At 34.6% G+C, this 17126-nt stretch overlaps 1 protein-coding gene across 1 annotated transcript; it reads right to left on the minus strand.

Moving 5' to 3' along the window:
* Window positions 1-314: 314 nt before the first annotated feature.
* Window positions 315-4774, minus strand: LOC107941353 (uncharacterized; the record flags this gene model as incomplete). The annotated part of the gene is given in 5 exon segments (XM_041086212.1): window positions 315-544; window positions 2817-2919; window positions 3145-3378; window positions 3585-3677; window positions 4304-4774. Coding segments are annotated over 5 exon segments (971 nt in total), but the record flags the coding sequence as incomplete, so codon positions are not given.
* Between the last annotated feature and the right edge of the window lie 12352 nt (window positions 4775-17126).

Here is a 17126-nt window from a genome sequence, read left to right on the forward strand (position 1 = left end):
AAGAGGCGTTAAGGACTAATATCAGAATAAACTTTTTCCACACTACAAGACAAGGCCTATCATCCTCCCAGCAAGATACATTGTGATTCATACAATGATAACAAAAGATAAAATAAAAGGAAACCATATGGAATGCATAACAAACCATCTTTTAGCATAAACTAGGAAAATTTAAAGACCAAACTTGGCACAATAGATATTCTCTTCATAGCTGAATTGGAAATAAGAAAGGTAAAATTGAATCTACATTAAGATGGAGTATATCCTAAGGGGTTCTAACGCTTGAACACATCAGAAGACTTGAATGATTTTACCTGACAGAAAGCGGCGAAAAAAATCCAGGTGTCCTCTCATTTGAAGCAATAAAAAGAGTTCGTCCAGATGGTACCCACTTCTGAATTCTGTGAAGGATAAATTCTGCACGGGTGTCCCTATCCAAATGAGGATGTAGGCTCCTTTTAACCCCATACCTATCCTTCCTTGTTTTTATTTTATCACCTCGGCGAACATGGATAGCATCATAGTCACCAAGGACTCTTTTAATCTGTGGACAGGAAACCAATAATTAGAGGAACACGGTCTTTGAATTAAACAAGTATTTCCAAAAAGAACAGAATATACTAAAACAGTTCTGCAGAAATTACTTGTAAAGAACAATTTATATCTTAGAATGGAGATGTTATCAAATTTGTTGTTCAATTTGCTAATGCTAGCTCATCAAATAATACATTGCAATAATAATATGAGTTACAAATCAAACATCATCTCTACATCATCCAAACCATTACTCAATAGAGAGGACATTTCATTCCTAACCTACGAAGAACAAACACGCCAGAAATCCCCTCGTACTGGTGTCAACACGTTGTCCGGAAATGGAGATGTAATCAGATTTGTTGTTCAATTTGCTAATGCTAGCTCATCAAATAATACATTGCAATAATAATATGAGATACAAATCAAATATCATCTCTACATCATCCAAACCATTAAACTATAGAGGACATTTCATTCCTAAACTATGAAGCACGGACAAGCTGGAAATCCCCTCGTACCAGTGTCGACACGGTGTTCGACACGCCGGAACATGTACCGGACACATCAGGATAGTCAAAAAAGAAAAAAATCAGATACGGTCAAAACACGCATGGATACAGGATTTTGGTGGCTGAAAGTCGATGAAAACATCAAAATAGTGATAGAAAATACCTGTTTGAAACCCAGATTTACACTATATCGTTAAGATCTTCTCAAATCTAATCTGCTGCATGTGATTAGGAGGTAGAAAGAAATAAAACAAGGGTATTTTTTCAATATTCCGACACCATTGACGGCAGCCGGAATGACAGTGGTGACGCTGGTTCTGAGTTGAGGAAGAAAAAGAGATGGACAGAAAAGGAAATAAAGGTAGAGGAGAGAAATGAAGAGACTATTTTTTAAGAGTCTGACAAATAATAATGAGTTGGTTAAATTCTGCTATTAGTCCCAGTACTTTGCGAAATTTAATCCCTGTATTTTAATTTGGTCATTTTTAATACACTTTTCAAATTTTAAATTTTCAGTCCTCACTGCTAAATTCATTAAATTTTATTATTTCCAAAATCTGATGCGCCAAACATTATCATAATGCCATGTCACTAGTAATTGAATCTAACCAAATAAATTTAACAGCTACTGTTTGGATTAGAGCTAAAATTTCAAAATTCAAAATGTACAGGTACTAAAATTGACCAATTTGAAAGTATAGGGACTAAAATTGATCAAATTAAAGTACAAGGACTAAATTCACAACTTTTGCAAAATATAGGTACTCATAGCAGAATTTAACCTAATGAGTTATAGTTGTACATCATTAAATATTAATAAATTGGTTTGTATTCCAAAAAATATATATTACTTAGATTTTTTTTTTAATATATTTGGAGTTAGGATATAAATAAATTATGTCATAGTAAAATATTTCAATATTTTAAAATTTAATTATATTAATAAAAATATCAATATATTTATTGAATATTAATATATCAAATATTTTTTATTCTCGTGTCCTCATTTTTTCAAAATTGCCAAATTGCCGTGTCTGTATTGTTTTGTACCCATATTGCGTGTCAGTGTCCGCGCTTCATAGTTCCTAACCAAGAGCTCAATCGTGAACCTTCAAGGATCAGGAATTATCACTTCATCAATCAAAATTATCACAACAAAATGGATAACCTCACCACTCCCTCAAATTCTATGCCAAACCTAAATGGATCAAGGGGTTCCTTCTTAATTATGAAGCATCAAAAATTCAAAATTCCCTCGGTATTATTGCTGTATCCATATTAGATATAGCACGAGACATATCCATTAAATTTCAATATTCCTAAAATTAAGTGTCATTCTAGAATGGGGCAGATACCAGTCCAATTCATCTAATATGTTAGAGAACATATAAACACATACTTCTCTAAATATTTTTGTTCCATTTCCCTCAATTTCCTCAATTAGCTGACAAGGTCTGGAAGAAAATTTAAGGCAGGTTTGAGAGAGAAATCAAAAGGAAATTCTAATTTGACCTTATTATGAAGTCGGATGACTACTAAAGATGGTAACTTGATTAGCACTTAACCATCACACTATCTGTCTTGGTATTCATGCATTTGATTAACAAATTCGTTTGCGATTTTGTTTTACCCGTTAAAAGGAAAAAGTACATTCCAGCAGCCAGTAAATGCTAAGCAGGAAAGAGATTTGACTGGTTAATCAAATTATAGTTGAACGCCATCTAGAGAATTTTGAAGATAACATGGAAAAGAGGATTAAGTAACAAAAACCTGGTCAGCTGCAGTTCTTAACTTTTCTGCTGCCATTGAAGGAAGAAATGAGTATGGCAATAAAATAGCACTGCGGTTCTTTCGATCCTTGCACTCTGCAAACCTGAGTAATTATGACAGTTTAGTGCCACAGGGAACTTATAAGGATAGAACTACTAGAAGTTTGTTTTAAATATTGAGGACTACATAGAAGAAAATTTTACTTAATCTACAGCCCTTTCTGACTGCCCTCCGGGGCACTATGGTAGTTTAGGTCAACCATTGGTGCATAAGGAAAAGAGAATTAGCTGATCAATCACTTAATATCGAATCGTATGCCATTAAGTACCATGACAAAGGGCTTGCAGTTCGGTTAATGAGTAAGAGATTTGAGTAACGACTATCCTCTTTGAGGTCCACTCGTGTAAGTCCTTCCACATGGGCAACCCCCCTATCTCCCAACTTCATACTTGTCGATAGTATCAGATGCCATGCATCTGAATTGTCTAAGATTACAGGCACAGTTTCAGATATCAGGTCAATATCATATAAAGAATCCATGGTACAAGAGGATGCAGCCCACCTGCCAAATGAGAAAAGCAAGTTTAGATTGTCTAGTTCACTTCTTCACTGTTGAGATTACATGAATAAGGAAAATTGATACTTTACCTTCACATTTAGCTAGCAGTAAGATTAAAATTCAAATAAGTAAAACATTACTTGAAAGAATAAATACAAAAATAACATCTAAAACTGTTAACTGAAAAGACAAAACTTCATAAAATTAACCTTTCCTCTGCAGTTACGTTGTCAACCTTATGAAGGATTCCCTTGTTATTGTGAATTGGATTGATACACATTCTAGAAGGCATCACAAAAGTTCTGCAATAGGAAATGCAACACCAGATGAATCATAAGAAAGTTGCATCTTTTGCTTCATGTACTGCATTATACATATATATATATATTGTATGTGTGTGTGTGTGCGTGTGCGTGTGTGTATATATATATATATATATTCAGAATGCAAACATAGCCTTGAGCCACATGTTTGTAAATTAAAATTGAGTCTTCATTTTTCTTTTTGGTGAAATAAGAACCGACTCTTGATTCCATTGCTTTGTATTACCATTGCCAGCAACATCTCAAAGCTGAAAAATCTTGGAGTGTTTTCTATTTGTTTGAACCTCAGTGTTAGTTAACCAAGCTCTATTATTAAGAACCGCTAATCCCAAACTTCACAATTACATTTAGTAAGTCAAAATGGATAGTTACATCGACGATTAAACGCCAATATTCATTTTGGCAAGTAGATGGCATTGTTCCGATTCCTAATTCAATATCCAAAATACATGAAAACAAAAAATTTGACTCCATTTTTTTTTCCTTGTTCATTTTACAAAGGGTAAGAAGGAAAGATCTTATCCTAGTGAATAAATTAAGGCAGCGGATGAAACGAAAATAAAAACAAAGCAAAAAAAAAAAGTAAAAGAAAGGCAACCGATTACCTGTTTAAAAAGATGGCTTCTTCAAGAGCACACCTGAGGCTAGACTCTTGATGACCCAAACCTTCACATGAATCACAGTGCTTTCCAGGGCAATCGATTCGGTCACCCCAGTACAAATACTTGTCATGGAGAGAGTGTTCCCTTGCTTTCTTTTTCAAATAGGTTTTGGCAGAGCTGAACCAAAATCGATTAGTGGAATTCAAGGAGGAAAACAGGAAAAGCAAAGCAATGGCAGTAATGCACCCCAAAATCATGACCGGAATTGGGGATCTTATTCTTGGTTTAAGCTTTAGGGCTTTGGGGGTTGCCATTGTTGAAGAGAAACAAGAAAAAGATGGATTTTGAGATTACGAGTGTCTCAATCTCCAAGCTCAGTCTCACTTCCGTTAGCTTTACGACCTCCTTCTGGTTCAGATCTCAGCTTTATGAAGGCCTTGCCCTCTTACACGTTATTTCTATACTTTACCAGTCATATCATAATTTTATCATTTTAATAAAATATTAATGACTATTTCATAATTGGTTTGGATTTGAAATTTGGTTTGCGGTCTCTCTAGTTTACTTTTTATGTTATATTACATCCAAGTTAATTCGCCTGGTTTTTTAAAACCACCAGTGAGATAAACACGAAATACATGTAGGATCATTATTAAGACCATCATATTTGCCGACCATCGATGAACTGATCGGATTAACCAACCAAAGTTAGCTTCAGTCATTATAATATTTTATTTTATTGTCATTGTTATTTTTACTTTCATCTAAATTTACCCTGGAAAAAAAACTAACAACTTAAATTGGACATGCTTTTGAGGGATGAATGAATGAGAAGTAATGGGTGGTATTTATGATAAAGGAATGGCTAAAAAGTTTATTAAAAATAGCTTGAATATCCTTTAGGTTTCTCCTTTACTTGTCCGGCCATGAATTGTGTCGAGAGGAGGTTGTTGGTTGATTGATTCATGCATGAATCATGTAAGGAGGTAGACGGTTTCTTGGGTAAAAGTTGAGAGTTGATTTTTAATTGTTTTACAAGTGTAAATACCTTTGAATAAATCTTCCAAAAGTTGATTTTAAGGTGCTCATATGCCCTTGTCGAATTGGGCTTCTGTCCCCCTCATTTAGGACGATTTTTGTGACCTAATTACTTGTCAGATTTGTTCTTCAATTAAATCAACTTTAACTGGATCAAAGTGACCTTCTCTTTGCCCAATTTGCTTTCCTTTGTCATTCAACAAAGATGAAATAAAGCTCATATTTATGTATAATTAAAATAAGCTTCTCAAATTATTAACTCCATGGTCCATCTACAACAATTAAATAAAGGAAATTAATATGTAACATGAAAAAATTAAATTATGCACAAATTTAAGACATAAAAGCATAAAATTGCATACTTTACTAAATCATGCCCAATATCTTAATGTGAACAAAATTCACTAAATTAACTGTCGAGTATTCAAGATTAACATAATTTTTAAGTAAAAATGTGACATAAACAACTATAAAAAAATCTATATAATTTAGAGTTTCAGATGATACCCAGCATGAGACGCATCACTGTACATCACATAATCTTTCCCAGACTCTGGCTGAATCAGAACAAGCATTTGACTCAACATGGACTTAAGCTTTTCAAAACTCTCTTGCCAGTCCACTTGAAAGGGGCACTTTTCCTCAACAGCTTGGTTATTGGAGCTGCAATTAAGGAAAATCCCTCCACAAACCTCCTATAATAACAGGCCAATCCTAGGAAACTTTGAATTTCACTAATGTTCTTAGGTTATTTCTAGTCCAAGATTGCCTCGATCTTCTTTGGGTCGATACAAATACCCTCAGCCTATACCACGTGTCCCAACAATATCACCTCATGGAGCCAGAACTCACAGTTACTCAATTTGGCATATAACAGTGTCTCTTGAAGAATATGCAGAACCACTCTTAGGTGTCCATCATGTTCCTCTTCAATCTTGGAATAGATCAAGATGTCGTCGATGAAGACTATAACAAGCTGAGTAAGGTAGGGCTAAAAAATTTGATTCATTAGGTACATAAAGGCTGCCGGAGCGTTCGTGAGACCAAAGGGCATCACAAGGAACTCGTAGTGACCATATTGAGTCCTGAAAGTGATCTTAGGAACATCCATCTCTTTCACTTTCAACTTATAGTATCCAGACCTTAAATCGATCTTAGAGAATACGTTAGCCCTCTAAACTGATCGAATAAATCATCGATCCTCGATAAAGGGTATAGATTCTTTACGGTCAACTTGTTCAATTGCCGATAATCAATGTGTAACCTCATGGATCCATCCTTCTTCTTTACAAATAGAACAAGAGCTCCCCATGGCGACACACTCGGCCTGATGAATCCATGATCCAAAAGTTCTTGCAATTGCGCCTTAAGTTCCACTAGCTCTTTAGATTCCGTACGATATGGGGCAATGGACACTAGAGTTGTACCTGTCAACAAATCAATGCCAAAATTTTGACAATGAGGGAAGAAGAAATCAGCAATATGGTTTTATGGTGACTAGGGGTTGCGATAGCAAAACAGTGCAGCGGTAAAAGACTTTTGGCAGTAGAAAAAGCTACTTGTGACGGTTGTTGCGGTGTTGGGATTGCTCTGATGAAAAGTTTACGGCGATAATAGGAGGTATTTGCGACAAGAAAGGAAAATTAGAGAGAACTTTTAAGATTTGAGGCCGACAGTGAAGAGAAAGAAAGTAGGTGGCTAGGGTTGAAGCTAGTTGCTAAAATGGTGTGAAAAATATGATGGTAAAGAGGAGTTTATATACTAATAGATTAGGGTAAATTTGTAGCAAAAAATTAGCTACAATGGGCTACTTGGGCAGCAAGGTATGGAGGGAAAAAAATGGCAACAATTTTAGGGTTTTGAGGGACCCTTTGAATGACAATAGGTTGGTAATTTCCTCCTCTTCACTATTTTGGGCCTCGAGCCCAAAATGTAATTATTTCATGTACTGAAGAATTAAACTGAACCAAAAAGTAAACGGATTAGTACATAGGCCAATTTGACCCTCTTATTAAACATAAACAATTAAAATCAAAATTAAAATTTTCTTTTGGATTACTTAGAAATTAAAAAAATTACATCAAATTAAATTCCCAGTAAAAGTTGGATGGGTCACAAATAGTCCTACTTAAATTCCAATCTCCTTGGACAGAATTAATTTAATGTACTAATTCAAGAAAAATAATTTCTAAATATGTCATTTATTAAAAAAAAGAAAAATCAAAGGCCAGTTAAATTGAAAGAGGTTTCAACTCGCTCAACTTCACAATCGTAATAGTTTTTGAGACATTGACAATTAACTTTAAATATACCTTCCTTGTTGTCGTGTAATTCTACTACTCCATATGGATAAACTTTGTGAATTGCGTAAGGTCCAGTCATCAGGATTTGAACTTTTTAGGAAATAATCTTAGCCTCGAATTAAACAACAAAACTTTTTAATTGTAACAGCCCGATTTTAGCTCTAGTCAGAATAGTGGTTTTGAAACCTCTATTTCGGGGTTGGAGAAATTATTTTAATGTTATTTTATGTGTTATAGCATGATTATATGAGTGCATGAAAATTTTGGTGAAATAATTTTAGCAATTTCATGCTTAATTGCGAAAAATGACTAAATCGCATAAAGGGCATAAGTTGTGATTTGCTAGCTAAATATGTTAAATTGCTAGAGAACCATAACTGGGGGAGTTAAAGTGCAAATAGACCCATTTTATAGGCTTGGCTGGCCATAGAGACAAATAGGAGTAGAAAAGTCAAAGTTAGGTGTAGTTAGTAGCTTAATTTTGACAAAAAATAAAACAAAAAGAAAAGGGATGTCATCTTTTCATCTTTCTTCCTTCCTCCACCAAAAATATCAGCAAAATAGGGGTTTTGAGAGCTCAAATTTTCAGCAACTTCCATCCCTTGCAAGTAAGTGATTTTGATGATTATTTTTGTTGATTTTTGTGTTTTTGGGACCCTTGTAGCATGAGCTAACTAAAGGGGGGCTATTTTGCAAAATGAATGAAAGCCTAGGGTTTTACCATGAGAGTATCTATGATATTTGCTGAAATTTTATGGAAAAAAATGAATCTTAGTTGTTTAATAAACAACTTTTCTGAAGTGGTGTTTATGAAAAACACCTAAAAAGGACTAGTTTGTAGTAATTGTAAAATAGATAGTAATGTGGTGAAATAATGGGGTTTTTATAAGAGTAAAAAAGGTTCGGCTAGGCTTAAGACATGAAGAAATTCGATAAAAATCGATTTTCGAGCCTAGGGGTAAAATGGTCATTTTGTGAAATTTTAGGGGTAAAATGGTCATTTTGCCAAAAATGTGAATTTTTTATTGTGTAAATTTTGTTTAGTGATTAAATGAGTGAATTTCATCATTTTAGATCAAGGAACCGAGATTCAGGCTTAAATCGAAAAGTACGAGGTTATGGACTAAAATGGCGTAATTAGCCGAAATTGCATTCGAGGTAAATCCGTGTGATTAAATAACATGATATCTATGCTATTGTTAATATACTTGAAAATCTATCTTGTTATGATTGTATTAAATTTTATGTTGATAATATTGTATATGAGAAAGTGATGCCAAATTGTTAATAACATTTATGTGTTGATTAAATGCTTGGAAATTTGATGGAATATGATATTCCATTGGAACGAGTAAGTTGTACGTAAATAATGCAAACTAAATGTTATCATGTATTACATCATTAGTTCGGCATGAATTGTTGAGTTGTGATGAGAGCGTGAATTATGAGAATTAATGTAACAAAGACTTCCGGTTGAACATTTGGAATAGACTTGATTATTCATACCATGACATTGGGTGATATGTGTGCTAGTGTAAGACATGTCTGGGACATGCATCGGCCTCGAGATATACAAGCTAGTGTAAGACCTGTCTAGGACATGGCGTCAGCTTGTTGTGTGTCAGTGTAAGACCTGTCTGGGACATGGCATCGACACCGATAGATGAGAGCCAGCGTAAGACCTGTCTAGGACATGGCATCGACTTTGATGTGTTAGCCAGTGTAAGACCATATCTGGGACATAGCGTCGGCATCTTATCCCATGTTTGGGGCTAATGAATATCCTGTAGTATTCCAAATGATTCAACAGAAGATTTATGATTTATAATGAAATAAGATAACTTATGACCATGTGGTGAGTGGTACAGATACTTACATGAAATTGATGAGATGTGAATTCAATTAATGAATATGAGCATGTAGAGTAAACAGGTATGTATGCCAAGCTCATGAGAAATAATTTCGATTTATGATGCACATTTGGTGAAGATGTAAATAGGTAATTCATGCCTATGAGAATGATTTTGTGATGGCCTTGTGATTGTAGGTCTATACTTATGATGTATAAATATGTATCTTTACCAATGTGGTGAAAATGAATTAATAAGGAGTGATAAACTTAGTATCATTAACTTACACTAAAACAGTTTTGGACAGCAGCCGTAGTATGACTTTGGAAATCTACCAAACATTATGGAAATTGAGTTAGAGGCTGAAGAAAATATAAAATTAAAGCTTAATGAGTCTAGTTTCACATAAAATAAACATTGTAAGCAAAAGAGTTTCATATTATGAAATATTTAAATTGTTGTGTGACATAGTTAGAATGATTTCGAAATCCTCTGTCCTGATTTGGGAAAATCATTAAAAATTTTAAAAAAATAATTATGGGTTAAAGTTTACATGATTAGAATCCTTAATGAGGCTATTTTCAAAGGAAAGAAATGGGAACCTCATTTGAATCCCGTGTGAGGAGTTAATTAATTTTTAGTAAGGAAAGGTGGAAGCTGTGAAGCAGCAGAACAGGGGTGACTTTGAAGAATAAACTGTACTAATTGGCTAAACCAAAAATTCTAAAAATTTTACGGTAAGAAGATATATGAGTCTAATTTCTGGGAAAATTTTTGGATCTTAATTTGGAGTCTCATAACTCTAGATATAAGTAATTTAGTGACTATGACTTGAGAAAATAGCTTGACCAGAACATAGGTAAAAAGGCAATTATCATAGTATTACCTTGAGATCATGTTGTAAGAATTGGTGGAAGCATATATTAGAAATTTCAAGTGAGTGGCATGTATAGGGATCTAGTTTATTGACATGTATTATTATGCTTTGGCCAAATGTATTGGCTTATATTGAGTTATACGTATATGGCCATGAGATGTGGCTCATATTGATTATGGCTTGTAAACCTAGCTATTCGTGCCATGTCTAATGTTTATGATGTGATTATGTTTATTTTCCATGCATGGTTGGTAACCATAGTATAATGGTAGAAGTGATCATTAAAATTACAAGTCTTATGAATGTGAATTAAGGAATCTAGACTTGGTATTGCATAAGTAGATGCATTGCTTGTAAGAGGACATGTTAATGTTATGAATATGTCTAAATAAAGAGTGTTTAATCACTAAAATGAGGCCATGAATTGTGGTTTTAATATGTATAAGGTTCTAAGGGTATATGGGTAACATGAAGTCTTGGAAAACAACCTAAATGTTGACTACACGGTCGTATGTCTCAACCGTGTGAGAGACACGGCATGGAGACAAGGGTGTGTGGCCCGACCGTGTGGTTCGACTTGCATGTTGATGTCATAAACAGAGAGGTACATGGCCTGAGGACACGGCGTGAACCTATGTCCACACGGGTGTGTGACCCTGTTTTAGGGGAAAATTTTCTAAGTTTTCCTGAAACTTCTCAAGTTCTCGGTTTAGTCCCTAATCAGTCTTGATGTATGTTTTAGGCTTCGTAGACCCAAATAAGGGATGACATGCATGTGTTTGAAAAGTTTTGAATTAAAAGATATTTTATGGCCCAGTTTTTTGCATGTTTGTGAATGATTAAGTCCGGTAATGCCTCGTACCCTGTTCCAGCATCAGACACGGGTAAGGGGTGTTACATTAACCTTCTCTGAATTCACAAGGTTGTCTATGGTTATTATGCCATCTCTTAGTCTTTTCTTTATACATCTTGGCATTTTTGTACAAAAACAACCTCAACTCCTTAAGCTCATCAAGTTGTAACGTTCTTCCCTCACCGACTTGCTTTAGATCTAGGTTGAATTGTTTCAAGGCCCAATGAGCTTTATTTTCCAACTCAAGCGTCAAATGACATGCCTTTCCAAAGATTAACCGAGTCATTCCTAACAGTGTCTTAAAAGCTATACGATAGGCCCATAAAGCATCATTAAGCCTTCAGAACCAATCTTTTCTATTAGGTTGCACCACCTTCTCAAGGATTCCTTTGATCTCAAAGTTTACTCATTCAACTTGCCAATTTGACTGTAGATGATAGGCAGTGTCGATTTTGTGTTTCACGTCGTACTTGTCAAGCAACCACTTAAGCCATTTATTTATAAACTGAGATCTTCCATCGCTAATTAGAGCTCTTAGAGTCCCAAACCGTGTAAGCACATGCTTATGTAGGAATCGCATAACTACTTTAGCATCATTTGTGGTATACACCTCGGCTTCAACCCACTTGGATACATAATCCACCGCCACTAAGACGTACTTGTTACAATAAGAATAAGGAAACGGTCTTAAAAAATCAATGCCCCAAATATCAAATACTTCTACCTCTAAGATATTTGTCAAGGGCATCTCGTTCCTTCTTGATATGTTTCTAGTCCTTTGGCATCAATCACAATTTTTCACATATGCATATGCATATTTAAACATCATAAGCCAACAATACCCAACTTGTAAGATCTTTGCTGTAGTGCGGAAACCGCCAAAATGTCCCCCAATTGGAGATGAATGAAAATGGTTTAAGATCTCGTCAGTCTCACTTCCAGATATGCACTTCCTAATTATATTATCTGCACACTATTAAATAAAAACGGATCCTCCTAGAAATAATACTGACTATCATGAAGGAATTTCTTCTTTTGTTGGTATGTCATTCTAGAAGGTATTATTCCTCACGCTGAATAATTCACATAATAAGCAAACTAAGGAATTTTATGAATTTAACTTACCTTGAAGATATGCTTATTTGGAAAATTCTCACTGATAAAAACAAGTGAATGAGTTACCTCGTTTAGTTCCAACCTCGGCAGATAATCAGCTACTTGATTTTCAACTCCCTTTTTTACTTGGATTTCAAGGTCAAATTCTTGGAGTAAAAGTATCTATCGAATTAGCCTGGTTTAGCATTTTTCTTCGTGAGTAAGTATTTAATGGTCGCATGATCGATAAATACTATGACTTTGGTACCTATAAGATATGAATGAAACTTGTCAAAAGCAAAAACTATCGCAAAGAGTTCTTTTCTAGTTACTGTATAATTAAGCTGGGCTTCTGTCGAAGTTTTGCTTGCATGGTACATAGGATGAAACACTTTGTTTCTTCTTTGACCCATTACAGCTCCAAAAACAACAAAATTGCTAGCATCACATCAACTCAAAAGGTAAGTTCCAATCTGGCATAAGGATTATTACGACTGAGATTAACCGACTTTTTAATTCCTTAAAAGCTTCCAAGTATGCTTTGTTAAACTTAAAAATGGTGTCTTTCTCTAATCTCATACACAAAGGCTTGAAATTTTTTGAAAAATCTTTAATAAACCTTCGGTAAAAATCGACATGGTCTAAAAAACTTCGAAATCCTTTCACACTAATTAGAGGTGGTAATTTTTCAATTACATCCACCTTCCCATTATCAACTTCAATCTCGTTTTTGAAATTTTGTGTCCTAAGAAAATTCCCTCCTTAACAATAAAATGACATTTCTCCCAATTAAGGACAAGATTTGTCTATTCGCATCTTTTCAGTACCTTAGCCAAATTACTCAAACAAGCATCATAAGTGTTACCAAAAACAAAGAAAATCATCCATGAATACCTCAACAAAATTTTCTACCATATCAGTAAATATTGTCATCATGCATTGTTGAAATGTGGCAGGTGCATCAAATAAACTGAAAGGCATTGGCCTAAAAGCAAATGTATCGTATAGGCAAGTAAAAGTCGTTTTGTGTTGGTCTTCTTGGGCTATAACTATTTGGTTAGATCCTGAATATCCATGAGTGGCTTTGTTCAATTTTATGTAGTCAATGCAGATTCTTCAACCTATGATCGTCCTCATCAGGATTAACTCGTTATGTTCATTTTTTATAGTCATGATTTCAGCTTTCTTTAGTACACATTATACCAGACTTACCCATGAACTATCTGAGATGAGGTAGATAATTCCCGCATCTAACCATTTAATAACTTCCTTTTGAACTACCTCTTTCATGATTGGATTTAGTCTCATTTGCCCATCAATTCTAGATCTTTCGCCTTCCTTTAAGATAATCTTATGCATACAAAAGGACAGGTTTATTCCTCGATATCAGCTATGGTCAAGCCGATTGCCTTTTTAAATTTCTTTAAAACTCCGATCAACTACTCCTCTTAGTGTTCTGCTATTTCTGTTGAAACGAAATAGGCAAAGTAAAACAATTACCCAAATAAATGTATTTCAAATGGGAATGAAGTACCTTTAGTTCAAGTTTAGGCAGTTCCTTGATTGTCAACTTTGGTTGTGTGTATTCCTAAGCTTCCAACCCTAATGGTTCAAACCATGCTAGTTGAACAGAGTCTATCGGATTGAATTTCATCAAAGCCATAATTTCATTACCTTCTTCATTTTCCAATGACTCAGACCTTAAAGTGTTCTCTAATGGGTCCTCTACAAAATTATTCTCATTCCATAGAAACTAAGGTTTCTAACTCCTCCATCACTGAACATTCCTCCATGGGATCAGAAAATTTCATCGTTTTAAGAACATTAAATGTTACCTGATCATCTTGAACTCTCATGGTGAGTTCACCTTTTTGCACGTCTATTAACGTTCTTCCTATGGCTAGGAAAGCTCTCCCCGGGATGATCGACACTTCCTTGTATGCTTCAAAACTAATACAATGAAATTAACAAGAAAAATAAAATTATCTACACATACCAAAACATCCCCAATATTTCCTTCTGGATATGCCAAAGATCGATCCGCCAATTGGAGTGTCACAGTTGTGGGTCTTACTCACCTATTCCCATCATCTTGAAAATAGATTTCAGCATCAAGTTAATGCTTGCTCCAAGATCACATAAAGCTTTACCATAGTAAGATTCTCCAATATTACAGAAGTTTCTGGGGTTTTTCATTTTTAGAGGAAGCTTGTTATATAAGAATGCACTGTACTCCTTCATTAAAGCTACAGTCTCAAACTCATTGAGTTTCTTCTCCTTGGATAAAATATCCTTCATGAACTTGACATAGTTGAACATCTTTTTCTAAGGCCTCCACCAATAGTATATTGATGTGAAGTTTCTTTAGAATGTCCAAAAACTTCTTGAATTGCACCTCTTGTTTCTGCTTATGTTGTTGGAATCTTTGAGGATATAGAAGTGATGGAACTTTGGTTTAGACTGGACAATTTTTCTGAAGAAATAAATATGCATCTAAAGAAGGTGTTAGCTTATCAAAATTCACTAGTTTATATTTTACCTCATTAAACTTTGTAAGTTCTAGCTCTTTTGGTGCAGGAATTTCAACTGTTAGTTGACTTTCCTCCTAAATAGGTTCATCTTTAACAACAACTTCCTTGGGTTCCAAAGTCTTACCACTTTATAAAGAAACTATCTTGCAATGTTCCTTACCTAAATTCCTTAGATTTTTTGTATCACTCGGCAAGGCGCCTTGCGGTCTATTACGAAGCTCTATAACTAACTGACCCATTTGGTTCTCCAAATTTTTTAGTGTTGCTTCTTGGCTTTGGATTAAGGCGTCATTCTTCGCCATGTACACTTTCAAAAAATTCTCTAAACTATTAGATGATTCAGGTTGTGGTGGTTTTGGAATTGATTAAACCATTGGAATTGACTTAGTCTATGCTGCATGTAAGTGTTGTTCAGTCCATTTCCTTGGTTTACTCCAAGAAAAGTTTGGATGGTTTCACCATGAAAGATTATGGAAGTTGGACTGTGGTCCTTGTCCACTTCTATTTTGGTATTAATTTCCTACATAATAAATAAACTCGGGATTTGATGGACAATTTTCAAAAGAATGACCTTCCCACAGTATACACAGAAAATAACCTCGAATTGACTTGATGGTTGGGCTACAACAGGATTTAAACTGTTAGTTGTAAACTGTTTCAACATTGAAGAGATAGAATATATCTAAGCTGAGAGTGAAGTAAAGGCATCTACTTTATGCACTCTAGCTACTCGTCTTCCTGAAGTTGCTCGATTTGTCAGCCACTGGTAATTGTTATTGGCTATTCTCTTGATCATTTCATAAGCCTCATTATAAGACTTTGACAAGATATCACCATTTATTGAAGCATCTACCACCAACCTTGTGTGTGTTAAGACCATTATAAAATCTCTCCAACTGGATGCAATGTGGAATCATGTAGTGTTATCTAAAAGTAACTCCTTAAATCTTTCCCATGCCTCGTATAAGGATTCGTTATCCATTTTTTGAAAAGGGGTTATCTCATTCCGCGACTTAGGATTTTTGCTAGGTGGGAAATACTTTACCAAAAAGCATTCAGCTAATTCTTGCCATGTTGAAATTGAATGTGGTGGCAACAAATTAAACCATGCTCGTGCTCAATCTCGCAATGAGTATGGAAACAACTTCAGCTTCAATGCGTCTTCATTTACTCTGGCTATCTTAAAGAAATCACTCACCTCCATGAATAACCAAAGGTGGAGGTGTGGATCTTCTATGGGCATTCCACTAAACTGGCCCATGGGTTGAAGCATCTGAAACATCATAGGTTTCAATTCAAACTGCAGTGCCTCAATCTCTGATCTCCTAATTCCCAGATTTAACTCATTAAAAAAGGGTACATCGTACTGTCTTATAGCCCGATCCCTATCGTCAGCAATAAGGATTAGATTGTGAGCATCATTTTGATTTCTAAGGTCCATTTTTATGACTTGTCTTTGGGCTATTCTTTCTCGTATTCATTGTCTAAATGTCCGCTTGATTTCAGGGTCTACAGGTAATAAATTGATGATTCGATCTATGCTCATAAACACCTAAAAATAAAATCACAAAAAAATTAATTAGTAAAGTGAAAAATGAAATAAAATAAAATAAAAAAATTGCAAAGAATAATTTCACATAAATGATTAAGGCAACACTCCCCGGCAACGACACCAAAAACTTGTAATGCTAGGGTTTGTGCAAGTGTACACATTCGTTATCAAGTAATAAGTATAAAACTTATCTTCTCCACAGGGACTGTATATGTTAATCAATATTCTAAAAAATTAAGTTTTTACAAATTGGTGAGAAAAACAAACACAATAATTTCAAGTGATTGATGTAGAATTAAATCCCTTGATGCAAAAATATCCTAAATGCAAATTAACCTAAGTGCGATGGATAATTAAAATATATGAGGTGGATTTAGCAGCAAATTCACAAGCTTTAACAACAATAACATAAATAGGCTAGAATAATTACACATTTGACTTGGTTCATTTTCATCATGCTCACGATGTTCTAGAAAATATTCCATGGCAACTCGATCTCTCATTAACTTTGAAACTAGTATTAACTCCTTCCGGAATCTTTACTTAGAAAACATGGATACTACCATGATCGTATTTAACTAAGGGTTTCTTAGATTTTTATGCAAAGTAGCAGGGACATATTAGGTTTGAAATAATTTAATCACACAAATCTAAAAGTTATACAAGGTAATAAAGCTTTCTCAAGTTATTGCGAACCTTTAATTTAATCGGGATAGGATCTAAGTTA

The sequence above is a fragment of the Gossypium hirsutum genome, chromosome A02 (genome assembly GCF_007990345.1).
Source record: "Gossypium hirsutum isolate 1008001.06 chromosome A02, Gossypium_hirsutum_v2.1, whole genome shotgun sequence".
Lineage (NCBI taxonomy): Eukaryota > Viridiplantae > Streptophyta > Magnoliopsida > Malvales > Malvaceae > Gossypium > Gossypium hirsutum.